This window comes from Oppia nitens, unplaced genomic scaffold (assembly GCF_028296485.1).
Source record: "Oppia nitens isolate AA-2021 unplaced genomic scaffold, nextdenovo-longstitch-racon4-pilon3 scaffold2_pilon_pilon_pilon, whole genome shotgun sequence".
In the NCBI taxonomy this organism is placed as follows: domain Eukaryota; kingdom Metazoa; phylum Arthropoda; class Arachnida; order Sarcoptiformes; family Oppiidae; genus Oppia; species Oppia nitens.
This window is the reverse complement of record NW_026533210.1, coordinates 5296866-5323497: the sequence shown is the minus strand read 5'-3', so window position 1 is coordinate 5323497 and position 26632 is coordinate 5296866. Positions and strand designations below refer to the sequence as shown.

The 26632-nt window shown below is 22.2% G+C and overlaps 5 protein-coding genes across 8 annotated transcripts; 2 read left to right on the top strand and 3 right to left on the bottom strand.

Annotated features, from left to right (window-relative positions):
* Nucleotides 1-5317: 5317 nt before the first annotated feature.
* LOC128955408 (uncharacterized) lies at nucleotides 5318-7200 on the bottom strand. Its single transcript, XM_054301075.1, has 13 exons — nucleotides 7147-7200; nucleotides 6958-7085; nucleotides 6854-6893; nucleotides 6669-6796; nucleotides 6566-6605; nucleotides 6366-6493; nucleotides 6210-6252; nucleotides 6001-6140; nucleotides 5903-5942; nucleotides 5695-5834; nucleotides 5602-5641; nucleotides 5406-5545; nucleotides 5318-5345 (listed from the first exon to the last, which is right to left on the bottom strand). The coding sequence occupies exons 1-13, from the start codon at nucleotides 7150-7152 to the stop codon at nucleotides 5327-5329; spliced, it is 1032 nt and encodes a 343-aa protein (XP_054157050.1). The 5' UTR covers nucleotides 7153-7200; the 3' UTR covers nucleotides 5318-5326.
* Nucleotides 7201-12558: 5358 nt separating this feature from the next.
* LOC128955822 (toll-like receptor 7) lies at nucleotides 12559-13756 on the top strand. The gene is made up of 2 exons (XM_054301499.1): nucleotides 12559-12706; nucleotides 12783-13756. The coding sequence occupies exons 1-2, from the start codon at nucleotides 12703-12705 to the stop codon at nucleotides 13754-13756; spliced, it is 978 nt and encodes a 325-aa protein (XP_054157474.1). The 5' UTR covers nucleotides 12559-12702.
* Nucleotides 13757-14078: 322 nt separating this feature from the next.
* Nucleotides 14079-15905, bottom strand: LOC128955389 (uncharacterized). Its single transcript, XM_054301056.1, has 12 exons — nucleotides 15885-15905; nucleotides 15702-15829; nucleotides 15599-15638; nucleotides 15398-15525; nucleotides 15241-15283; nucleotides 15032-15171; nucleotides 14934-14973; nucleotides 14726-14865; nucleotides 14632-14674; nucleotides 14418-14557; nucleotides 14324-14366; nucleotides 14079-14249 (listed from the first exon to the last, which is right to left on the bottom strand). The coding sequence occupies exons 1-12, from the start codon at nucleotides 15888-15890 to the stop codon at nucleotides 14106-14108; spliced, it is 1035 nt and encodes a 344-aa protein (XP_054157031.1). The 5' UTR covers nucleotides 15891-15905; the 3' UTR covers nucleotides 14079-14105.
* A 5183-nt stretch (nucleotides 15906-21088) lies between these two features.
* On the top strand, nucleotides 21089-22247 carry LOC128955821 (leucine-rich repeat-containing G-protein coupled receptor 4-like). Its single transcript, XM_054301498.1, has 2 exons — nucleotides 21089-21189; nucleotides 21274-22247. The coding sequence occupies exons 1-2, from the start codon at nucleotides 21186-21188 to the stop codon at nucleotides 22245-22247; spliced, it is 978 nt and encodes a 325-aa protein (XP_054157473.1). The 5' UTR covers nucleotides 21089-21185.
* A 142-nt stretch (nucleotides 22248-22389) lies between these two features.
* LOC128955291 (matrilin-3-like) lies at nucleotides 22390-24938 on the bottom strand. 4 transcript variants are annotated; one of them, XM_054300948.1, is made up of 15 exons: nucleotides 24527-24935; nucleotides 24325-24479; nucleotides 24220-24259; nucleotides 24021-24157; nucleotides 23924-23963; nucleotides 23717-23853; nucleotides 23624-23663; nucleotides 23423-23559; nucleotides 23321-23360; nucleotides 23127-23263; nucleotides 23033-23072; nucleotides 22828-22964; nucleotides 22734-22773; nucleotides 22531-22667; nucleotides 22394-22476 (listed from the first exon to the last, which is right to left on the bottom strand). In XM_054300948.1, the coding sequence occupies exons 2-15, from the start codon at nucleotides 24459-24461 to the stop codon at nucleotides 22458-22460; spliced, it is 1218 nt and encodes a 405-aa protein (XP_054156923.1). In that variant the 5' UTR covers nucleotides 24462-24479; nucleotides 24527-24935; the 3' UTR covers nucleotides 22394-22457. The 4 variants fall into 4 exon arrangements, with proteins under 4 accessions (XP_054156926.1, XP_054156925.1, XP_054156923.1 ...); XM_054300951.1 differs by lacking the exons at nucleotides 23033-23072; nucleotides 23127-23263 and having other exon boundaries at nucleotides 22390-22476; nucleotides 24527-24938; XM_054300950.1 differs by lacking the exons at nucleotides 23624-23663; nucleotides 23717-23853 and having other exon boundaries at nucleotides 22392-22476; nucleotides 24527-24937.
* Between the last annotated feature and the right edge of the window lie 1694 nt (nucleotides 24939-26632).

Genomic DNA, 26632 nt, shown 5'->3' with positions numbered 1-26632 from the left:
CATTAAAATACAAAAAAAATTATTAAAATATTATTTTCCAAAAATAATGTAAAAATATTTGTATTTTTATAAATAAAATTATATAAAGCATTTAAATACGAACTCTTTATCTAAATTAAATATTAAATAATTTTATAATTGGAGACATCTAACAATTTTGTAAAAATATAAACTAAATTTTTAGATATTTGATGTATCAAATAACTAAATTTGAAAAAATAAATAAAGTCACATAAAACTGGATTGATTTCCATTACTCGACTAATGATAGTATATATTAAATAGAGATAAATGATGTGAAGACACTTTGAGTTTATTTTATAAATGAAATCATTCAGACCATAGACTGTCAAAACTGTGACAACTATTGGTTAGAAAGAGATTTTCCATTTCAAGTGCTTAATATGTATTGTACTGATTATCACCGTTTAAGTGATTCCCTCTGAAGACTGGTTACGGCGGATGAAAAGAGTAGAGAAGGCGTGAAACAGTAGAGACAGTATTGTTGTTATGTATTGATGTGAGTGTTGGTCAACGGTTTGACACATTTTTGTTTGCATTGATGTTGAATGACGTCTTTTGTCATGTTTTTGTTTGACATTATTAGTGTTGATTGTGTTGTCGAAACTTGTTTTGAATTACTGTAGACATAATTGGGAAATGATGTTTTGTTGGTCTTTGAATTGAAATTGTTAGATGACTGACATAACAGTAATGTTTTCAATCCTTTTAATACCTGTGCAGTGATCTGTATGGTCAGTGAGTTGTTTTTCAGGCTGAACTGTACGGTGCTTCGGTAAATGCGTAGCCTTTAGTAAATTGAAGATTTGTGCGTTGTTTACGATTGATTTTGTGTTGAGTGTTGAGCCACATATAATGGAATCAAATTAGTTCAAATAGATCAAATGTCATGAAGTTTTTCAATGGTTTATAAAACCTATAAATAAAATTTAATTAAGTGATTTATTAAATATATTTTGATATTTAATTGTGATATTTAAAAAAATGAGTAAAAATTATAACCCAAATGAAAAAGTATTTATTATTGAAACATATATTGAATTTTAAAAATATGAAAAATATAAATCTCGTAATAAATTTGTTCAAAATAAGGTTGAACAATTCAATAAAAAACCACCAAATCGTTCGACAATAACAAAGATATATAATGACTTTAAAAAATATCAAAAAATAAATTTAAAAATTCCTCATAAAATAATAGTTGACTAATAATATTATTTAATTAATTAAAGAATTATTGACAAATTTTAAAACAATTAATCTATTATTAAGTCAATTTTAGTTACGTAATATTAAAATGATTTATGGCTCATTGCATAAAATATTAATAGATGAGCTATTATTATATCCATATAAGCTCCAATTTGTTAAAAAATTAACAAAAAAACATCAAGAAAGTAAGACAAATTATTGTCATCAAATGATAAGCAAATTGAAAGAAAATCCATGTTATATAATAAATAATGTGAACGATAGGCCATCGTTTTACTGATACCGCTGATGAGCATTGGTCACCACATATGCACTGATATTTTTTAGATTAAGTAGTAAGAAATAAAAAGTTCACAAACTATAACACATCCATTCAAACCCTGCCGACCTCCCGTATACCTTACAACACTGGTATCTAAATAATACCAGTGCATATCTGGTGACCAACGCTATGTGGAATAACAAAACGATGGCCTATCGTTCAAATTATCGTTAATTTAATGATTCGTAAGTCTTTTTAACCATAAAATTAAGCATATACAATGTAAATTTTATTATAAATGTAAAACAACTCAAAAGTTATGTGATTTATTATTTATTTAATTTAGATTATTTAGATAACTATTGGTGGTCTGATGAGGCACACTGTCATCTCGATGATTATATTACTAAGAATATGAGATGTTGGGCGCTTAAAGGAGAAAGACCTGTCGATTTTGTAATAAAAAAACTCATCCAGTTTAGGGCTGTATATGCGGCTATTTCACGAAAAGGTATTTATATAAAATATTGTAAAACATTTCAAACACTAGTTTACTAATTATATAAATTGTTTTTTCTTCAAATGAATTAATTTATGTCTTTTATTTACAATATTAGTTGCAAATGTTTTATCGCAATACTCGACGTCACATTTATAATAATATTATAACAATTTTCATAAATACAACTAATAGATTTAGATTGATTTTAGGTATTATTGGCCCATATTTTTTTGAGGACGAGAATGAAAAGCGTCTTATTGTTAATAAATAACATATCAAAAATATTTTTAAATTCGTCGTAAAATCCATAAACTCAGGAATGTAGGTCAACTGACCCATACTTAAGGGCAGTGCACATTACACTACACAACACTCACTTTTGTATGCCACGTGTGACACACACAGCATTTATTATTAAAAATAAAAAGTGTTTAGATCAGACAAAAGTATCTCTTTCGCTGGCTTTTCGACAAGTTCTCCGCTTCCGTCGACCGCAACGCTCGTCTCTAGCCGCACGCACGCGATACGCTCCGCTTTCAATATACGATAGACGAACCCCGCTATCAGCGTCTAGAACAGCCCGAGTGTTGTCCGCGGAAATACTAAACACTGATGCTCTGGTGATGGCAACACGAACCAACCTAAAGGCCACGATTTGCCGAAATTGTTGCCATTCTACCCGATTGTCGACCCAAATTGGTTCAAGAGGTCGATTTGTGAGTGCAGTGCCGCTGCTGTTGGCGATTACAGTACTACTACCTGTACTACTAGTAATACAAACGTATCGAACAAAGAGCTATTGGACTATAAAATCGTGATATTATTACGGTTTTAAATAAAAATTTTACCAGTAATAGTAATAATAATAAGTCGACAACAATATTGACGTCAAATATTTATTTTCAAACAATCAATTCATTGTCTTTTTCAGCCACCAATAATTTAAATAATAATAATGATATCATTGGATAGCACTGGTACTCTATGGAAAGGTAGTGTAATTTTTTTGTATTTATTAATTTATTTATTGTAATAGTTGAGAGTTATCGTCAAAAGAATTACACTTTATTTTTGTTTTGTTTTGTTTGTATACTACAGGCGACCTAAAAAATGATAAAACCGTTTACTTTAATCCAAACGATTATATATCATATTTTAGCCATAATTTGCACACAACTTCTATGCAAAGTTATGATATTATAAAGTTATTTAAAAAGTTACTATTAAATGTCGCATTAAATGCTTTAAGTAATAATAATAAATTTAAATTATACAAAAAATTAAATGCGATTTAAAACATAAATTCAAAATATAATTAATATATAAAAATGAAAATAATAATAATCATAATTTAATATTGAATCAGATATTTATAAATATACAATATCTATTAATGGAAAAAATTATTGTGCTCAGAAATTGTTATATAAAATGTACAGCTTAAATATATTTGATGATACGGTATGTATTATTTTAATTATTACTTTTTTAATTTTAGAAAATTGCAAGAATGAAAAATGACGGATACAATTGCGTACCGATATCATGTATGCAATGTATAATAAATTTAAATACTTTTATTTTATTTATTTATATGAAATTTTTTTTAACTAATCTTAATAATATAACTATATTCAGATAATTTATTTAATTATAAATTATGTTTTGAATATAAAAGTTTAAAATATAGATTATATAATTGATCATATATTTAATTCATTAAATAACAAAAATAGAAATTATATTTAATTAAGATTTTAGAGCTGATATATTTTTAAATATATTTTCAAATAATTTTAAAATTTATGAAAATTGTTTTAATTCTGTATAATATTTATTTTCATTAGAATTAATGAATATGATTTTAATTTTCAAAATAATTTAGCTAAGTATGTAATAAATACTAATGTTAATAATTTAAACAATTATTATATACAAGATATAATTAATTTTAATTTATAGATATTTAATAACATATTATTAGGTAAATATTTAACAATACATTTTGATTATAATAAAATAACTATTAATAATTTATATAATTTTCAATTTAATTTTTATATTTATTATATATACTTTTTTTATTAATATTTTTTAATTGATAATAGTATTTAATTTTATTAAACGTTTAAAAATTATGTATTTATACATATAGTTATGTATATTTCTTCAGTAACATTGCGATCAATTTATGACAAAATTTTAATGTTTAGAATTGTATAGAACGTCAAAAATAAGTTTAATAATAAATCAACATTATTTTTTGTTAATATTTAACAATATTACTACAATACGACAATAATACTAAGTAATTTAATAGCAATGAGTATGTACTGTATAAACATAGATCAAATTCATTGTCACATTGTGAATTTTAGCAATAATATACAGTAAAGTCATAGCAAAATGCACTGCAACTATTATACAGTTAATGTCAATTAAAAGTTTAAAATTTGAGCTAATATTATGTACAGTTAATTTTACGTTAAGCAATGTAATTTAGTACTGTATACAGTTAGCTAATATTAGGTACCATGGCTAAAGCATTACATAATATTACTTAAATTTAAACTTTTAAGTGGCGTAAACTGAACATATAAAGTCAATTTGTATGTATAAGTTTGTGGAAATCTATCAGTGCCTATATGTTTGATATATGTTTTTAAACAAAACAATTAATTAAAATGAAAAAATTATAATATTATATATTTTAAATATTAAATTATAGTATTGTTTATTGCATTGCTATCGTTATCGTCTATATCGGGACTGTTGGGCAGTCAATGTCCAAAAGCGGCGACAATAGCTCCGTGTGTTTGTCTAAGCGAGTCGACCGACGGCACAAACCGAGTGGTCTGTGACGGCAAAGACAATATCAATCTCAAGAAAATCTTTGCCGATATGAGCGCTGAGTTGGTCTCAAAAGACAAACTGTTTCATTGGTTTCAATTGACAAACATTGCAATCACTGAACTAACCGATAGTGTCTTCTCTGACATCAAGTTTCAGTTCATTACATTAGTATTAGACTATCGGTAGCCAAGCGTTCGCTAATTTCAGAAACCTCCTGCTTATGACAATTGATTATGAAATTAATAAAAACTATTACGAAACACAACTCGACCTCAACTTAGGTTACAATCGTTTAGACGACAAATCTCTGTCACCGCAAGCTTTTGCCGGACTTAAGACTAGATTTAAGCTGTCGTTTAATAATAGATCTGTAATAATATTACAATAATTTATTACAATTATAAAAATAACAGTATCATAAGGAATAATAATAATATAATCAATAGTTTATTTTAAAGTTGATTAATAGTTCATTTTTATTTTGGTTTATCACATCTAGAAAAAAAATATATAATTTTTAATAATAATCTTTTTAATTATAATAATATTACATACGCTAATGTTTCTTTATTCCATTCAAATAGACGATCACATTTGCATTCCAAATGTATTTTATCTTTACTGACAACACATTCACCAGTAAAATGTTTAGTTTCTTTGTCTTTTTTACAATATTCAACACCAATTATTGTTTTCTAAAAAGTTATTTTTAAAAATTTATATACTATATATTATACTAAAATAATCTTACTATTAAATCTTTTTTACAATCCCATTCATGTACTTCACATCTATAAAATTATTGTCTATTAATAATTTTTTTAATTATATCAATAATACATACCCTGATATTGCTTTATTCCATTCAAATCCTGTATCACATTTGCATTCCAATTCTTTTTTATCGTCACTGACAACACATTCACCAGTAAAATGTTTATTATATTTATCTGTATTACAATATGTATCACCGATTACTTCTTTCTATTTTTTTGTAAAAAAGTAAAATATTATAAATATATTTAAAGCCTATAACTTAAATTAATTCTTACTATTAAGTCTCTCTTGCAATTCAATTGATGATAATCACAACTAATAAAATATATAAAATATTTAAATAAATAATTTGATTAATATTAACAATACAAACGTTGATAATTGTTTGTTCCAATCAAATCCTTTAACACATTTACATTCCAATTGATTTGTATCGGTATTAACCAAACATTGACCGGTAAAATGTTTAATATATTTGTCTGAATTACAATATTTTTTACCAATTACTGTTTTCTATAAATTATTATTATTAAAAAATATATAATACTAATTTTGTACTAAATATAAATTAAGTTTACATACTATTAAATCCTTATCACAACTCAATTGATGAGAAATAGCACATCTAAAATAATTGTAATAAATAAAAATAATTTTTAATATACCTTAATATAACAAATATTTATTGATTTTAAATTGTTTAAAGACATTAATTAAAATAATTTATTTTTTACATACATTTCTTTATCATAATCCCAAATATAGGGTGAATCACATTTGCATTTCAAAACACCGGTTGAATCATCACATCCTTTGGAATATTTGGTGATTTCAGGCCTACAGTGTTCGTCACCTGTTTTGCCGTCCTTTAATTTTTTATAGTTAAAGTACATATAATATTAATAATTAATTACTTATATAATAAAATTTATACATACTTTCATTTTATTAGTCTTACAGCTTATTTTATAACTGCAACTATTAAATAAAGTAATTAATATTTTTTATATCTTATAATTATAAAATAAATGAGCATGATACATTTCTTTTTCATAGTCCCAACTATAGGGTGAAACACATTTGCACAATAAAACACCGGTTGAATCATCACATCCTATGGAATATTTAGTATATTCAGGCTTACAGTGTTCGTCACCTGTTTTGCCGTCCTATCAATTAATCAAATATTTTTAAACAATTTTTAATTTTAAATATTTATACATTACTTTCATTAAATCTGTTTTGCAGCTTATTTTGTAATCACAACTATTAACCAAAATATTTGGATTAGTATTTTAATAATTATTATATAACTTAAATCAATACAAACATTTCTTTATCATAATTCCATGTATAGGGAGAATCACATTTACATTTTAAAATATCAGTTGAATCATCACATCCTATAGAGTATTGAGTAATATCAGGATTACAGTGATCATCACCAGTACGTCCGTCCTATAGATTATTAAATATTAAGTTTTAATATTTAATAATTTAATAGTTTTTTAATACAAACTTTCATTTTGTCATTATTGCAGCTGATTTTTAATCGATAACATTCAATATTAAATGTTTTAATAAATAAAATAATTAAAATATCTGAAAAAAATATTTAAATATTAGTAATAATTAGTAATAATTAATAATAAATAATATTGAATGTAATTATTTATATTTACATAAGATTTTCATTATTTAAATTTTTAAATAATATAATAATAATAATTTGTTTAAAATAATAATTTTTTAATTCTAGATGTTTAAACTAATATAAAAATATTAATAATTTATACTATTTAATTTATATACGTATTATATATACTTTATATTTATATTTTTTGAATTGATAATAGTATTACAATAGCCTTAATGTTAATTAAGTTATCACATTAAACATAGATTTTGTTATTTTCAAAAAATATTAATAATTTCAAAAATTATCGTTATTTTTAATAATCATAAAATATTTTATATGATATATCAACCTTTTAACGGACGGATAAATTATAACAAATAATATAAACAATACATCTATCGATCAAAATGGGCATCAATTATGTTACTAATTAAGAAAATAATATTTTTTAATTTATATATGAAATAATACCGTAATAACTCAATACTGTATATATTTAAACCATCTTATAAGCAATCATATTACCGTCTTCCCATAGTTAACTCATGTTTTTAAAATTAATACCGTCTTCCCATAGTTAACTCATGTTTTTAAAATTAATACCTTATTACCATATTAAAAATAGTTTTTTTGAAAAAGTACCGTATTCCCATATTAAAAATAGTTTTTTTGAAAAAGTACCGTATTCCCATATTAAAAATAGTTTTTTTTGAAAAAGTACCGTATTCCCATATTAAAAATAGTTATACGGTAAAAATTGTGAAAATCATTTAAATGTGAGGTTATACGGTAAAAATTGTGAAAATCATTTAAATGTGAGGTTATACGGTAAAAATTGTGAAAATCATTTAAATGTGAGGTTATACGGTAAAAATTGTGAAAATCATTTAAATGTGAGGTTATACGGTAAAAATTGTGAAAATCATTTAAATGTGAGGTTATACGGTAAAAATTGTGAAAATCATTTAAATGTGAGGTTATACGGTCAAAATTGTGAAGAAAATCATTTAATGTGAGGTTATACGGTATAATCTAATGATTTTATACAATTTTTAATTTTGGGTCATAATTTATGGAGAAAAAAATTTAATTCAATGTTTTGTGGTCCGTCCGCTGAATGGGGATTAGAGAAAAATAATTTAATAAATTAATAAAACTATTTTTAAAATTTTTTAAAAATTTGTTGTCTTTACTAATATTTTCTTAGATATTTAACCTGTATATAAAAAATAAAAAATTAATTAATTAATTATTAGTTTAATTATAATTAATTTTCAAACTTACCCTTTATTTCATCCACTATTGCGTTAACCAGACGTTGTCCTAATTGGGATCTAATTGTGAATTTGTGTCCAATTTTTTTACAAATTTTACATTACTTTATGAGAGGGCATATAAATAGCTCTCAAATGACCCATTTATGACAACAATTGATTAACAAATAACATAAATATTTAATTATTTAGTTTACCCGTCCGTTAATTGGTTATCCACTGTTAGGTGGATTTATAATATATTACTTGTAATATATAATTGAAATTAATAATATTACAATAATAATAAATTAAGTTATTAACCATGAGTTTTTAATCTAATTATATTTTATTATTGAAAATATTTTTTAGATAATTATTATTGATTATCATTTAATTACTAAATAATTAAAATAAAATTGAATAATTTTTAAAAAAAATTATAAAGGGATGTTTTAAAACTATTTTAATTCAAATTTTAATCCTTAATTTTTATAAACTGTTTATTTTGTGTTTAGTACTGTATATACATAGGTTTATTCATTGGTTTAAATACTATACAAAATTAAGTTATATTAAAAAAAACTTTTTTATTGAAATCCAAACGAGCCTTTTTGAGTCTGTGTCTGTCTGTTTGTAGTATTTTTATGCTAAGTTTGAAATTCAGATTCGGTTAGAATACTACAAATAATGAATTAAAAATGATCAATCTCAATGTACATGATTAAAATGACGAATTACTGATAATTTTAATAAAATCAATGTTTTAAATACAAATATAGAGCCGTTTTTATAATTTTTTAGAACGAAATTTCTTTAGTTGATCTGACCGTGTGAGCATGTGCGTTAACCTGTTGAAAATCAAATCCGTCGGGAAACATGACATCGACAGTGGTCAGAGTTTAGTCCAGTATCTCTAGATATCTTTCGGCGGTTAAATTCCTCTGGCCATACATAATGAGGTCGTTCCACAAGCGTTGATGCATCACAACACCATAATTGCTGGTCCGTCTTTTTGTACATGATTTGATGGTCTTTTACGTGCCCACAATTTTTTTAGACTTGAAAATAGCGCTCGTCCGTGAGGACCTTTGACCAGTCCAGATTTAATTTGGTCTGACATTATCTCAGTTGTTTTCCTTGTACACTGGTTTCAATATAGTCACGGGGTTTTGGATCTCCGTAATGACCTCCAAACTGTGACGCATGAGATCATAAGACTCATCTTCATCTTCTGGCCAATTCATCCGCAAGTCCAGATGAACTTTTCATTGTTAATGGACAGTTGTGTCAGCCTTCGCGGTCATTTGGTTAAAGTTTTGGAGGTCTACCGGATCCTGACCTTTTAAACCCAGGATACCGTTCTTATGGATGCACCTGTTGCATCCATTAAGTAATTCAGGTCTATGTGGCCTTGGTTACATCTCAATTGTAGTGCTTCCAGACTATTGAGGTTTGTCTTATTTGGAATATTATTGTTTGCTTGTTTGCCAAAAATAAGCAATAAAATGTGACATATATGTGGGAATTAAAAACAATTTTATAACCAAATGATATGCTATAAATTAATTTTCGAATAGAAACAAATAAATTTTTAACTAAATAATTCATTCATAAAAATGTCAGTTTGACCAAAATGTAACTTGTACAAAATTCATACATCTAAAATCAATTAATAATTATGTTTAACGGTCTTGATTCTATAGCTCAAATTGATCAGATTTTGTAACTCGTTTTTTAAAAATCGTAAGTAGTAAACAAATATTTTGAAGAATCATAATTAAGTCAAATTGCGATATAGCCGTTATTACTACGAACTAATGGTTATCAAAATATTTATGTTATTCAATATATTTTCTGGAAATGCTTTCTAGCATTCTCAACTGGTCTTATCATTAATTATATATTATAACTAAATAATACTTTTTCAAATATAGATGGCATAACTATATAGAATAAAAATTAATTAAATATTTTACATATATTTTTATTAAACTATTTTCTATAAAGATTTTAAAATAATTTAATAAAAACTTTCACTTGCTTTTTAAATTTGAATTTTTAATTTTAAATATTAATAATTTTATATTAGGACATTTTATTGCATCAGTCATTTAGTTTTTTTAAAAAAAATATACATAATATTATACATTTTTTAAATAGAAAATTATATTTTATATAAATTAATTTAATATTTTGTATATTATTTTATTAAATAATCAATTAATTAAATAAATTAAAAGTTTTGTTAAAAACTATAGTTTTAAATGTATTAGTAATAGTTTGATTAAAATGTTTAATAGTATCAAAAAAATTTTATTAAATTTTTTAACTAATATATTTGTTTAAATTTTTTTTATTTTACTTTTGTAATATAATTAATAAACTGTATTAATGATTTTAGTAAAATTTATTTAGATTAATTAGTTTATTTTAATTAAAATGTCCATGCTAATTTTAATTTTTTAGTAATAAATAATAGTAATAGTATTAAATATTTTGTTTAATAAAATTTATTTGATTTCTAAAATTTGTAGAGATTTCTAAGACAATAATTTTTTATTTTATTAAATAAAGTAAATAATATATTTATTTATTTATCATTAATATATCAATTTTGTTGGCAATAAATATTTCTTTTATCTTTTATTGTTAAGATTGACGACAAAAGTATTTTACAAAATAAAAATATTAATTGAAATACATTCACAACACAGTTATTTGTTATAAATTATAAGTTATAATATACTCTCAAAATTAATTGAAGATAATTATTATGAATGACTGCAAAATTAATTGATGGCTCCATATATTTGTTATAATATTTTCATATTTTATTGATAAGAAATATAGTGTTTCGAAAGTAAGTTAATTATATATATAAATCCTATAAAATAATTGATTGATTGATAGATGTGTACAAAGTTTAATATATATATATATATTTCTTATTTAATACAATTGATAATAATTTTGTTACATATAATTTTAGTTTTAATAAAAATTACATAACTATATTTTTAAATGACATTATAAAAGTAATTAATCAAATAATTTTTTTAAAAAACATTGTTTTATATTTTTTAATTATTATTAATTTCATAGTTTAATTGTATTTTTAATTATAACTGTTAATATTATATAACATATAACAATTAAATTGTTTAATTAAATTGAAATAAATTAAGTTATGAAATCAATAAGTTATCAATTACATTTAATAAAACTCAAATACTTAACCTATTTTTATTATATCTATCTAATCGATTAGGAATTATAACAAGTGTTTACATTAACACTATGGGAGGTATTATTTTAGTTAACAGTTGCTAATTGATTTTTATTGAAATTAATATTATTAAATATTTTGATTAAAATAAAATCAATTACTAAAAAAAATTGTATTGAATTATAACTTTTGATATTTATTGTATTAACTTATATTTGTTAATACAATATATATTCTATAATAGTTTATCAATAATTTCATATTTAAGTATATATATAGACAAAATAAAAATATTATATAAATTATAATTATAGATAATAGTGTTTAAAAGCTAAATAGATAAGTAAGTCAATTGTTATATAGATTTGTAATGTATCGTTAAATAAATATTATATTAATTGAAATAAATAAAAAGCAAAAAATAATAAGATAATAAAGTTTATATATTAAAGTAATAAACTACTTATTTAATTAAAATAATTAAAAAACAAGTATTTTTTATTTCATCTTAAAATAAAATCAGTAAATATATTAAACATATTTTACTATAATTAATAATATTTTTTATAATTTGAAAATTATTAATATTTACTTAAACATAAAATATTCAAAAAAGATTTTAATATAAAATTTATAAATAAAAATACAGTGAATAATATAAATTAAATACGTTTACAAAATTAAATCAATGATTGTTAAGTAGAATCTTATCACAATTAAAAAATTATTTCAAACATTTACTGTAAATTAAATTCAATGAATAGCACAATATATTTTTCAAAAAAAAACATATATTATGGGAAAACTGTAACATAAGAAAAGTTTATTATTAATTGATTGCGATATCAAACAACTGTATATAAAGAGTAAATAAATTAAGGCTTAATTTAAAAGAAAATAATTACTTTTTAATTAATTATAACAACTATTATTATAATAATTAATTTAATAACAATGAGTATGTACTCTATAAACCAAATAATTAATTAAAATAAAAAAATATAAGATTATATATTTTAAATATTAAATTATAGAATTGTTTATTGCATTGCTATCGTTATCGTCTATATCGGGACTGTTGGGCAGTCAATGTCCAAAAGCGGCGACAATAGCTCCGTGTGTTTGTCTAAGCGAGTCGACCGACGGCACAAACCGAGTGGTCTGTGACGGCAAAGACAATATCAATCTCAAGAAAATCTTTGCCGATATGAGCGCTGAGTTGGTCTCAAAAGACAAACTGTTTCATTGGTTTCAATTGACAAACACTGCAATCACTGAACTAACCGATAGTGTCTTCGCTGACATCAAGTTTCAGTTCATTACTATTGAAGGCGCGTCTGCTTTGAAACTGATTCATACGAATGCCTTCGCCGGACAACAAACCACTATTCAGACACTAAGCATAGTTAAGACACCGTTAGCTGATAGTGAAGATCCTAACTATAATGTGTTCAAAGCTATCAATTCGTTGACTGGACTCAAGTATCTGACACTTTGGTCAACAAATTTGACTAAAATCCCAGATCAGGCACTGACCAAAACTACACTACTCTCGCAAATATCATTACAACAAAACAAAATACAGACTATTGGTAGCCAAGCGTTCGCCAATTTCCGACACCTCCTGTCACTTGATCTCAGCTATAATAACATAAATCATGTTTCGGACAATGCATTTGTTATCAATAAAAACTATTACGAAACACAACTCGACCTCAACTTAGGTTACAATCATTTGGACGACAAATCTCTGTCACCGCAAGCTTTTGCCGGACTTAAGACTACAATTAAGCTGTCGTTAAATAATAGATCAGTAAAAGTATTACCGGAATCACAGTTTGCACCCATTTTAAGGGCCGATAAGGGAAATGAAATCATTCAGACCGTCGACTGTCAAAACTGTGACAACTATTGGTTAGAAAGAGATTTTCCGTTTCAAGTGCTTAACATGTATTGTACTAATTATCACCGTTTGAATGATACCCGAGAATTCATAAAATGTCATTAATTTAATTAAGTAATAAATACTTTAATGAAAAATATTTTACAATTGTTTAATAGAAATTAGAATTTTGAATAATTTATTATTAAAAAATATAGATTATCATTGTTTGAATGTTACGCTTTAGTTGGTAATTTAAAAAATTTAATAAAAATGAAATTTAACAATAAATTTAACTTAATTTAAATTACACTTATTACAATTAAAAAAAATAGTATAATAATTAATCACAATAATATAATCAATAGTTTAATTTAAATTTGATTAATAATTTATAATTTGAAACATTTTATTTTGGTTTATCGCATCTAGAAAAAATATTTGTTAATAATATTTTTAATTATATCAATAATACTTACGCTGATGTATCTTTATTCCATTCAAATAAACCATCACATTTGCATTCCAAATCTTTTTTATCTTTACTCACAACACATTCTCCAGTAAAATGTTTAGTATCTTTCTCATTTTTACAATATTCATCACCAATAATTGTTTTCTAAAAAAGTTATAGAATATATATTTTTAAATATTATACTAAATATTTTAAAATATAAACTAAAATAATCTTACTATTAAATCTTTTTTACAGTCTAATACATGTGGTTTATCGCATCTAGAAAAAATATTTGTTAATAATATTTTTAATTATATCAATAATACTTACGCTGATGTATCTTTATTCCATTCAAATAAACCATCACATTTGCATTCCAAATCTTTTTTATCTTTACTCACAACACATTCTCCAGTAAAATGTTTAGTATCTTTCTCATTTTTACAATATTCATCACCAATAATTGTTTTCTAAAAAAGTTATAGAATATATATTTTTAAATATTATACTAAATATTTTAAAATATAAACTAAAATAATCTTACTATTAAATCTTTTTTACAGTCTAATACATGTGGTTTATCGCATCTAGAAAAAATATTTGTTAATAATATTTTTAATTATATCAATAATACTTACGCTGATGTATCTTTATTCCATTCAAATAAACCATCACATTTGCATTCCAAATCTTTTTTATCTTTACTCACAACACATTCACCAGTAAAATGTTTATTATATTTATCTGTATTACAATATGTATCACCGATTACTTCTTTCTATTTTTTTGTAAAAAAGTAAAATATTATAAATATATTTAAAGCCTATAACTTAAATTAATTCTTACTATTAAGTCTCTCTTGCAATTCAATTGATGATAATCACAACTAATAAAATATATAAAATATTTAAATAAATAATTTGATTRATATTAACAATACAAACRTTGATAATTGTTTGTTCCAATCAAATCCTTTAACACATTTACATTCCAATTGATTTGTATCGGTATTAACCAAACATTGACCGGTAAAATGTTTAATATATTTGTCTGAATTACAATATTTTTTACCAATTACTGTTTTCTATAAATTATTAATATTAAAAAATATATAATACTAATTTTTTACTAAATATAAATTAAGTTTACATACTATTAAATCCTTATCACAACTCAATTGATGAGAAATAGCACATCTAAAATAATTTTAATAAATAAAAATAATTTTAAATATACCTTAATATAACAAATATTTATTGATTTTAAATTGTTTAGAGACAGTAATTAAAATAATATATTTTTTTACATACATTTCTTGATCGTAATCCCAACTATAGGGTGAATCACATTTGCATTTCAAAACACCGGTTGAATCATCACATCCTATGGAATATTTGGTGATTTCAGGCATACAGTGTTCGTCACCTGTTTTGCCGTCCTTTAATTTTTTTATAGTTAAAGTACATATAATATTAATAATCAATTACTTATATAATAAAATTTATACATACTTTCATTTTATTAGTCTTACAACTTATTTTATAACTGCAACTATTAAATAAAGTAATTAATTTTTTAAATATCTTATAATTATAAAATAAATTAACATGATACATTTCTTTTTCATAGTCCCAACTATAGGGTGAATTACATTTGCATAATAAAACACCGGTTGAATCATCACATCCTATGGAATATTTAGTATATTCAGGCTTACAGTGTTCGTCACCTGTTTTGCCGTCCTATCAATTAATAAATATTTAATAAAAATTTTAATTTTAAATATTTATACATTACTTTCATTAAATCAGTTTTGCAGTTTATTTTGTAATCACAACTATTAATCAAAATATWTGGATTAGTATTTTAGTAATTATTATATAACTTTTTCAATACAARCATTTCTTTATCATAATTCCATGTATAGGGAGAATCACATTTACATTTTAAAATATCGGTTGAATCATCACATCCTATAGAGTATTGAGTKATATCAGGACTACAGTGATCATCACCAGTTCGTCCGTCCTATAGATTATTAATTATAAGTTTTAAATTTTTAAAAATTTGCAAATTTGTTGTATTATTTATACAAACTTTCATTTTGTCAGTATTGCAGCTGATTTTTAATCGATAACATTCAATATTAAATGTTTTAATAAATAAAATAATGAAAATATCTGAAAAAAATATTTAAATTTTAGTAATAACTAGTAATAAATAATATTGAATGTAATTATTTATATTTACATAAGATTTTCATGATTTAAATTTTATAATAATATAATGATAATAATTTGTCTAAAATAATAATTTTTTAATTCTAGATGTTTTATATTAATAAAAACTATATACTTATATAGGTATTATATATACTTTATATTTATATTTTTTGAATTGATAATAGTATTACAAAAGCCTTAAAGTTAATTAAGTTATCACATTAAACATAGATTTTGTTATTTTATAAAAAATATTAATAATTTCAAAAATTATCGTTATTTTTAATAATCATAAAATATTTTATATATTACTTGTAATATATAATTGAAACTAATAATATTATATTAATAATTAAGTTATTAACCATGAGTTTTTAATCTAATTATATTTTATTATTGAAAATATTTTTTAGATAATTATTATTGATTATCATTTAATTACTAAATAATTAAAATAAAATTGAATAATTAAAAAAAAATATAAAGGGATGTTTTAAAACTATTTTAATTAAATTTTTAATTTTTATAAACTGTTTTTATTTTGTGTTTAGTATTGTATAGACATAGGTTTATTCATTGGTTTAAATATAGAAAATTAAGTCATATTAAAAAAACCATTTTACTGAAATCCAAACGAGCCTTTTTGAGTCCGTGTCTGTCTGTCTGTAATATTTTTTTGCTAAGTTTGAAATTCAGATTCGGTTAGAAGTCTACAAATAATGTATTAAAAAGTTGCATTAAAAATGATCTATGAACATGATCAAAATGACGAATTACTGAAAATGTTTTAAATGCAAATATAGAGCCGTTCCAATAATTTATATACTAATATACAAAAAACTTTGTACCTTATAGGAAAATATGGTAAGTATATATAAAGTTGCTTGAAAAATATATTATTATTTATTAAATAAAAAATATGAAAACAATTGCAGTCGTATAATTTGAAATTATAAAAAACTGTAACTTTTATTGAAATAATATTAATCATAAAGTAATACAAAAATCAATGAAATTAAGTTTAAACAAAGTATAGTAATGTGTGTGTGTATGGAAAGTGACTGTCCTAATGGTCAGTCAGTGTCCTATTTTTATACACATGTTTGGGTAAGTGTCCGCACAAGAGGCTGCTTTGACATACATGAAGTCTAGGATTATAACCCTTTTAAATAAATCATAAAATCATATTTTGACTAAAATAATCATAAAATAAAAGTAAATTCATGTTTATATTTAGTAAACCAAATATCTGTTTAATTAACAATGTATATCAAAATATGTACTGTATATTTATATGATAATAAAAATTGTATACTAAGAAAATACATGAAATAAGTTTATATTTAATATATAGAAATTAACATAAAAATAGGTTATATTTAAAGTTATATTTAAGACAATAAAATCAATTAGAAATAAAATGTATAATAAAATTAAAAATAAATGACAATATTTCGGGTATACTTTATATCCCTTGTCTTTAAGACATGCCTACAGGTTATGCATATTTTAACTTTGATATGTGATTTGAAATATGAAATCGCAGGCTATTTACTTACGAAATTATCTTTAGTCGATCTGACCGTGTGAGCAGGTGCGTTATCCTGTTGAAATTCAAATCCGTCGGGAAACATCGACAGTTGCCAGAGTTTAGTCCAGTATCTCTAGATATCTTTCGGCAGTTAAATTCCTCTGGCCATACATAATGAAGTCGTTCCACAAGCGTTGATGCCTCACAACATCAAAATTGCTGGGCCGTGTTTTGGTACATGATTTGATGGTGTTTTACGTGCCCACACTTTGTCTTAGACGATAGAATTCAAAGTAGCTATCGTCCTTGAATACCTTTGACCAGTCCATATTTAATTTGGTCTGACATTATCGCAGCGGTTTTTCCTTATACACTGGTTTCAATATAGTCATGGGTTTTTGGATCTCGTAATGACCTCCAAACTATCACGCGAGAGATCGTAAGACTTCATCTTCTGGCCAATCCACCCGCAAGTCAAGATGAACTTTTCATTGTTAATGGCCAGTTGTGTAAGCCTTCGCCGGTCATTTGCTTAAAGTTTTGGAGGTCTACCGGATCCGGACCTTTTAAACCTGTTCATCCATTAAGTAATTCAGGTCTATGTGGCCTAGGTTACATAGAATTTGGAGTGCTTCCAGACTATTGAGGTTTGTCTTATTTGGAATATTATTGTTGATGCTTGACATTACTTACCAAAAATAAGCAATAAAATGTGGCATATATGTGGCATTTAAAAGACAATTTTATAACCAAATGATATGCTATAATTAATTTTCGATTAGAAACAAATAAATTTTTAACTAAATAATTCATTCATAAAAATGACAGTTTGACCAAAATATAACTTGTAAAAAATCACACTTCTAAAATCAATTAATAATCATGTTTAACCGTCTTGATTCTATAGCTGAAATTGATCAGATTTTGTAACTCGTTTATTAAAAATCGTAAATAGTAAACAAATATTTTGAAGAATCATAATTAAGGCAAATTGCGATATAGCCGTTATTACTACGAACTAATGGTTATCAAAATATTAATGTTATTCAATATATTTTCTGGAAATGCTTTCTAGCATTCTCAACTGGTCTAATCATTAATTATATATTATAACTAAATAATACTTTTTCAAATATAGATGGCATAACTAAATAGAATAAAAATTAATTAAATATTTTACATATATTCTTTTATTAAACTATTTTCTATAAAGATCTTAAAATAATTTAATAAAAACTTTCACTTGCTTTTTAAATTTGAATTTTGAATTTTAAATATTAATAATTGTATATTAGGACATTTTATTGCATCAGTCATTTAGTTTTTTAAAAAAATATACATAATATTATACATTTTTTAAATAGAAAATTATATTTTATATAAATTAATTTAATATATTGTATATTATTTTATTAAATAATCTATTAATTAATTAAATAAATTAAAAGTTTTGTTAAAAACTATAGTTTTAAATGTATTTGTAATAGTTTGATTAAAATGTTTAACAGTATCAAAAAATTTTTATTAAATTTTTTAACTAATATATTTGTTTAATTTTTTTTTTATTTTACTTTTGTAATATAATTAATAAACTGTATTAATGATTTTAGTAAAATTTATTTAGATTAATTAGTTTATTTTAATTAAAATGTCCATGCTAATTTTAAATTTTTAGTAATAAATAATTGTAATAGTATTAAATATTTTGTTTAATAACATTTATTTGATTTCTAAAATTTGTAGAGATTTCTAAGACAATAATTTTTTATTTTATTAAATAAAGTAAATAATATATTTATTTGTTTATCATTAATATATCAATTTTGTTGGCAATAAATATTTCTTTTATCTTTTATTGTTAAGATTGACGACAAAAGTATTTTAGAAAATAAAAATATTAATTGAAATACATTCACAACACAGGTATTTGTTATAAATTATAGGTTATAATATACTCTCAAAATTAATTGAAGATAATTATTATCAATGACTGCAAAATAAATTGATGGCTCCATATATTTGTTATAATATTTTCATATTTTATTGATAAGAAATATATTGTTTAGTTACTTAGTAAGTTAAGTAAGTTAATTATATATATATATATATATATCCTATAAAATAATTGATTGATTGATAGATGTGTACAAAGTTTAATGTATGTATTTTATTATTTAATACAATTGATAATAATTTTGTTACATATAATTTTAGTTTTTATAAAAATTACATAACTATATTTTTTTAAATGACATTATTAAAGTAATTAATAAAATATATATTTTTTAATTTAATGTTTTATGTTTTTTAATTACTATTAATTTCATATTTTTATTGTCTTTTTAATTATAACTGTTGATATATTATATAACATATAACAATTGAATTGTTTAATTAAATTGAAATAAATTAAGTTATGAAATCAATAAGTTATCATTACATTTAATAAAATTGAAATACATAACCTATTTTTATTATATCTATCTAATCGATTGGGAATTATAACAAGTGTTTGCATTAACACTATGGGAGGTATTATTTTAGTTAACAATTACTAATTGTCTTTTATTGGAATTAATATTATTAAATATTTTGATTAAAATGAAATCAATTACTAAAAAAAATTGTATTGAATTATAGCTTTAGATATTTATTGTATAAACTTATCTTTTTTAATACAATATATATATATTCTGTAATTTCATATTTAAGTATATATGGAGACAAAATAAAAATATATAAATTATAATTATAGATAATAGTGTTTAAAAGGTAAATAGATAAGTAAGTCAATTGTTATATAGATTTGTAAATAAACATTATATTAATTGAAATAAATAAAAAAGAAAAAATAATTAAATAATAAAGTTGATATATTAAAGTAATAAACTATATAACTAAAATGATTAAAAAACAAAAGTATAATTTATTAAATCTTAAAATTAGTTATAATAAATATTTTTAATATAATTAATAATACTTTTGTTTTTTTAAATTAACAAATGTTATTATTTAATTAAACACAAAATAGTAAAATAAAATACAATAAATAATATAAATTAAATAAATTTACAAAATTAAATCAATGATAGTTAAGTAGAATCTTATCACAATTAAAAAATTATTTCAAACATTTACTGTAAATTAAATTCAATGAATAGCACAATATATTTTTCAAAATAAACATATATTATGGGAAAATTTTAACAAAAGTTTATTATTAATTGATTGCGATATCAAACAACTGTATATAAAGAGTAAATAAATTAAGGCTTAATTTAAAAGAAAATAATTACTTTTTAATTAATTATAACAACTATTATTATAATAATTAATTTAATAACAATGAGTATGTACTGTATAAACCAAATAATTAATTTACATAAAAAAATTATAAGATTATATTATATATATTTTAAATATTAAATTATAGGATTGTTTATCGCATTTCTATCGTTATCGTCTATATTGGGACTGTTGGGCAGTCAATGTCCAAAAGCGGCGACAATAGCTCCGTGTGTTTGTCTAAGCGAGTCGACCGACGGCACAAACCGAGTGGTCTGTGACGGCAAAGACAATATCAATCTAAAGAAAATCTTTGCCGATATGAGCGCTGAGTTGGTCTCAAAAGACAAACTGTTTCATTGGTTTCAATTGACAAACACTGCAATCACTGAACTAACCGATAGTGTCTTCTCTGACATCAAGTTTCAGTTCATTACTATTGAAGGCGCGTCTGCTTTGAAACTGATTCATACGAATGCCTTCGTCGGACAGCAAACCACTATTCAGACACTAAGCATAGTTAAGACACCGTTAGCTGATAGTGAAGATCCTAACTATAATGTGTTCAAAGCTATTAATTCGTTGACTGGACTCAAGTATCTGACACTTTGGTCAACAAATCTGACTAAAATCCCTGATCAGGCACTGACCAAAACTACACTACTCTCGCAAATATCATTACAACAAAACAAAATACAGACTATTGGTAGCCAAGCGTTCGCCAATTTCCGACACCTCCTGTCACTGGATCTCAGCTATAATAACATAAATCATGTTTCGGACAATGCATTTGTTATCAATAAAAACTATTACGAAACACAACTCGACCTCAACTTAGGTTACAATCATTTGGACGACAAATCTCTGTCACCGCAAGCTTTTGCCGGACTTAAGGCTACAGTTAAGCTGACGTTAAATTATAGAGCAGTTAAAGTATTACCGGAATCACAGTTTGCACCCATTTTAAGGGCCGATAAGGGAAATGAAATCATTCAGACCATAGACTGTCAAAATTGTGATAACTATTGGTTAGAAAGAGATTTTCCGTTTCAAGTGCTTAACATGTATTGTACTAATTATCATCGTTTGAATGATACCCGAGAATTTATAAAATGTCATTAATTTAAATAAGTTATAAATAGTATCAAGAAATATTTTTAATTATTTAATAGGAATTAGAATTTGGAATAATTTATTATTAAATAATTGAATTTTTTAATTAAAAAATTTTTCTTGAATATTAAATATATTTATTCTTAATCAATTAATAAATAAACATTAAATTAAAATTATATAAAAATTTTGTAAATTTTGAAGTATGTTATGTTAATTTTATTTATGTTCATCGCATCTAATAAATAAAAAATATAGTTAGTTAATAAATTAAATTAATTTAAATTTTTACGTTTTAGTTGTATCAATCCAGTCAAATCCATTTACACATTCGCATTGTATTCCTTTATTGCCGTCAATTACTTTACATTCTTTAAAATGTTTAGTTATATCTGTTGCCGAACAATAATCTTTTCCAATAACTTCTTTCTGTATATATATATAATAAAAGTTTAAAACAATTTCTATAATTATATATGTTATTAAAATATATACAATTTTATCTGTATTACAATCCCATTTATGTTCATCGCATCTAATAAATACATATAATAGTTAGTTAATAAATTAAATTTATTAATATTTTTACGTTTTAGTTGTATCAATCCAGTCAAATCCATTTACACATTCGCATTGTATTCCTTTATTGCCGTCAATTACTTTACAACTTTTAAAATGTTTAGTTATATCTTTTGCCGAACAATAATCTTTTCCAATAACTTCTTTCTGTATATATATATATAATTAAAGTTTAAAACAATTCCTATAATTATATATGTTATTAAAATATATACAATTTTATCTGTATTACAATCCCATTTATGTTCATCGCATCTAATAAATAAAAAATATAGTTAGTTAATAAATTAAATTAATTTAAATTTTTACGTTTTAGTTGTATCAATCCAGTCAAATCCATTTACACATTCGCATTGTATTCCTTTATTGCCGTCAATTACTTTACATTCTTTAAAATGTTTAGTTTTATCTGTTGCCGAACAATAATCTTTTCCAATAACTTCTTTCTGTATATATATAATAAAATATGTTAAAAATAATCCTTATAATGATTAAAAATATACAATTTTATCTGCATTACAATCCCATGTATGTTTATCACATCTAATAAAAAATAAAATTATTATATTTTATAATTTTATAATTTTTATTTAATTATTTTTTACGATTTATTTTCATCATTCCACTTATATCCGTCTACACATTCACATTCTATTCCTTTATTTACGTCATTTACTTTACAACTTTTAAAATGTTTAGTTATATCTGTTGCCGAACAATAATCTTTTCCAATAACTTCTTTCTGTATATATATAATTAAAGTTTAAAACAATTCCTATAATTATATATGTTATTAAAAAATATACAATTTTATCTGTATTACAATCCCATTTATGTTCATCGCATCTAATAAATAAAAATTATAGTTAGTTAATAAATTATATTCATAATATTTTTACGTTTTAGTTGTATCAATCCAGTCAAATCCATTTACACATTCGCATTGTATTCCTTTATTTCCGTCAATTACTTTACAGTTTTTAAAATGTTTAGTTTTATCAGTTTCCGAACAATAATCTTTTCCAATAACATCTTTCTGTATATATATAATAAAATATAAGTTTAATACAATTTTTATAATCATTTAATTTTTATTAAAAATTTACAATTTTATCTGTATTACAATCCCATGTATGTTCATCACATCTAATAAAATAGAATTATAATATTTTATAAATTTTAAATTTTATTTTAATGTTTTACGTTTTATTTTCATCGTTCCACTTAAATCCATCTACACATTCACATTCTATTCCTTTATTTAAGTCATTTACTTTACAACTTTTAAAATGTTTAGATATATCTGTTGCCGAACAATAATCTTTTCCAATAACATCTTTCTGATAATTTATTTTATAATTTAATATATAATATAAAAATATATAATCAAATAAATATATACAATTTTATCTGTTTCGCAACTCCATTTATGTACATCACATCTATTTTAAATAATTTTATAATATATAATATAATTTTTTTATTTTTTATTTAAAATTCAACTTACTTTTTATTAGCGTCATCCCATTCTAAGTGTTCCCATTTATAACACCCACATTCAAAAGTATCTAAATTTGGGTTTTTTAAATCTGGTGTTTTTGCAATACAAAGTCCCCAACTTTTATGTTCTTTACAATAATACATAGGTTTTTCCTTTATTGTCTATTAAAAAAAATAAAATGTAATTAAGCCTATAATATTTTACTTACTGTATCATTTTTTTGACACGGCGATCCATTAATTTTCTCTGCATCAGTTTCAAATATATCAGAATTTAATTTTTGACAATAAGCATGTAAAATGTTTTTTTGCAAATTTTTTATATTAAAAAGATATCTAACATCAGTCCATTCACATTTTATGAAATTTTGATCTAAATTTAATTTAACGTTGCCACTGGTTAAAAATTTAGTGTAAACATCGTCTTTTAATTCATCTATTTTGTTATTAGTTAAATCAATATAAAGATTACCATCGGTTGGTTTTATTTTTTTTACACAGTCATTTGTTATTTTGTTATTATTTAGATAAATATTAATTTTATTTGTTTGTGAAAATGAAAATGTATTTTCATCAAAGTCATCAATTAAGTTATTTGCAAGATTTAATTCATTTAATTTAATCAAATTTTTAAATGGTAAATTTTTAATAATCTTAATTGCATTTTCAGAAAAATCTACTAGTTCTAGATTTTTAAATGGAATTTCGCTTAATTTATTAAACGTTTCATCTTTTATTTTCAAATACTTTAATTTTGTATTATCTATAATTTCAAACACTGACTTGTAAAAGTTTTCATTTTCTTCATGACTACCTTTTAGAGTAATTATAGATAATTTTTCTAAATTATTAACTTTTTGAATATTCTCAATTTTTGAAGTCGACTTTTCTATAATAACTTCTTTAACATTAATATTATCAAAATTAATCTTAGTTTTATCAAAATTTCTTAAAATAATTGAATTCCAAGGACCAGCTGTTACTAATACTTCATTCTCTGGAAAGCCTGAAGAATTTTCATTACAAGTCAGTGTATTATAATTTTTTGAACAATAGCATTCTTTTAAGTCATCTGTGTACGGACATTCAAATCCAGTAGTTTTAACATTCAAACAGGTATTAATCAAATTAATATTTATAATTAAAAATAAAATGTCTGTAAAAAATAATAATATAATTTATATTTAATATTGTATAATTAACATAATAAAAATAATTATATTTAATTTTTAAATAATTTTCATAAAGTATCTGATAATATATTTTTACTTTCTAATATTTTTCTTTATTATATTAATATATGAAATACATAATACTAAAATGATATAAAATGTTTAAAAAAATACAGTTTTTAATCAGTTTTTTTATATTTTGTTATTTTAAATTAGAATAATTTCTTAACTTTTGTAAGTTAATTTTTAACAGTATTATGTTGTGTTAGTTATGTTTATTTATTTTTTTGTTAATTATAATTTTTATACAAATTAATTTAAAATTGTAACATAAAATAGATTAATTATTTTATATTTTAAAGATCTAATAGTAATATTATATAATTAAAGTAAAATTAATAAACTATTAATATAAAATACTTACATTTGTTTGAATAAATCATTTCCAATATTTTGCACTAAAATTAATTGTTAATATAAAGTTTTTTAACAAGTTATATATAATTTGTTGTGTTATATTTCTAAATATGATCAATAAGTTTATATAACTCTTAAGATAAAAAGGATATAAAGTGAAAATAGTCAATTAACTAATTGGTTTTGATATATTAACTAGGAAATTATTTTATTTTATCATTTCTAGTTTTAATATTATATTGTCTATAATCTTAAAAATATTACTGAATTTCAAGTTTTATATTTATTTAACTTAACTTATCAATTACTTTTTTAAAGATAAAATAATGAAATAAGAATAAGTTTTATTTGTGATTAAAGTTGATCTTTATTATATTATGTATAAAATTATAAAATTTGTTTAAGAACAAATTTAATTTTATATTATATTTTATTTTATCAAATAAAATAATATATTTATTTAAATTTTTAATCAATAAGCATTAAATTTATTATATACTATTAATAAAAATACACTGACAATACAGATATTACTTATAATATACTATAAAAATTTAATAAATAGTTATAATAATTTCATATTTTATAAATAATTTTTAATTTACTATATTTATATTTGCTATAATATTTCTTTAATTTATTATGAAGAAATATAAATTTATGATAGTGTAAAAAATTCTACACGTTATAAATTAATTGTTTAATTAATTTGTAGTTAGTTTTTTA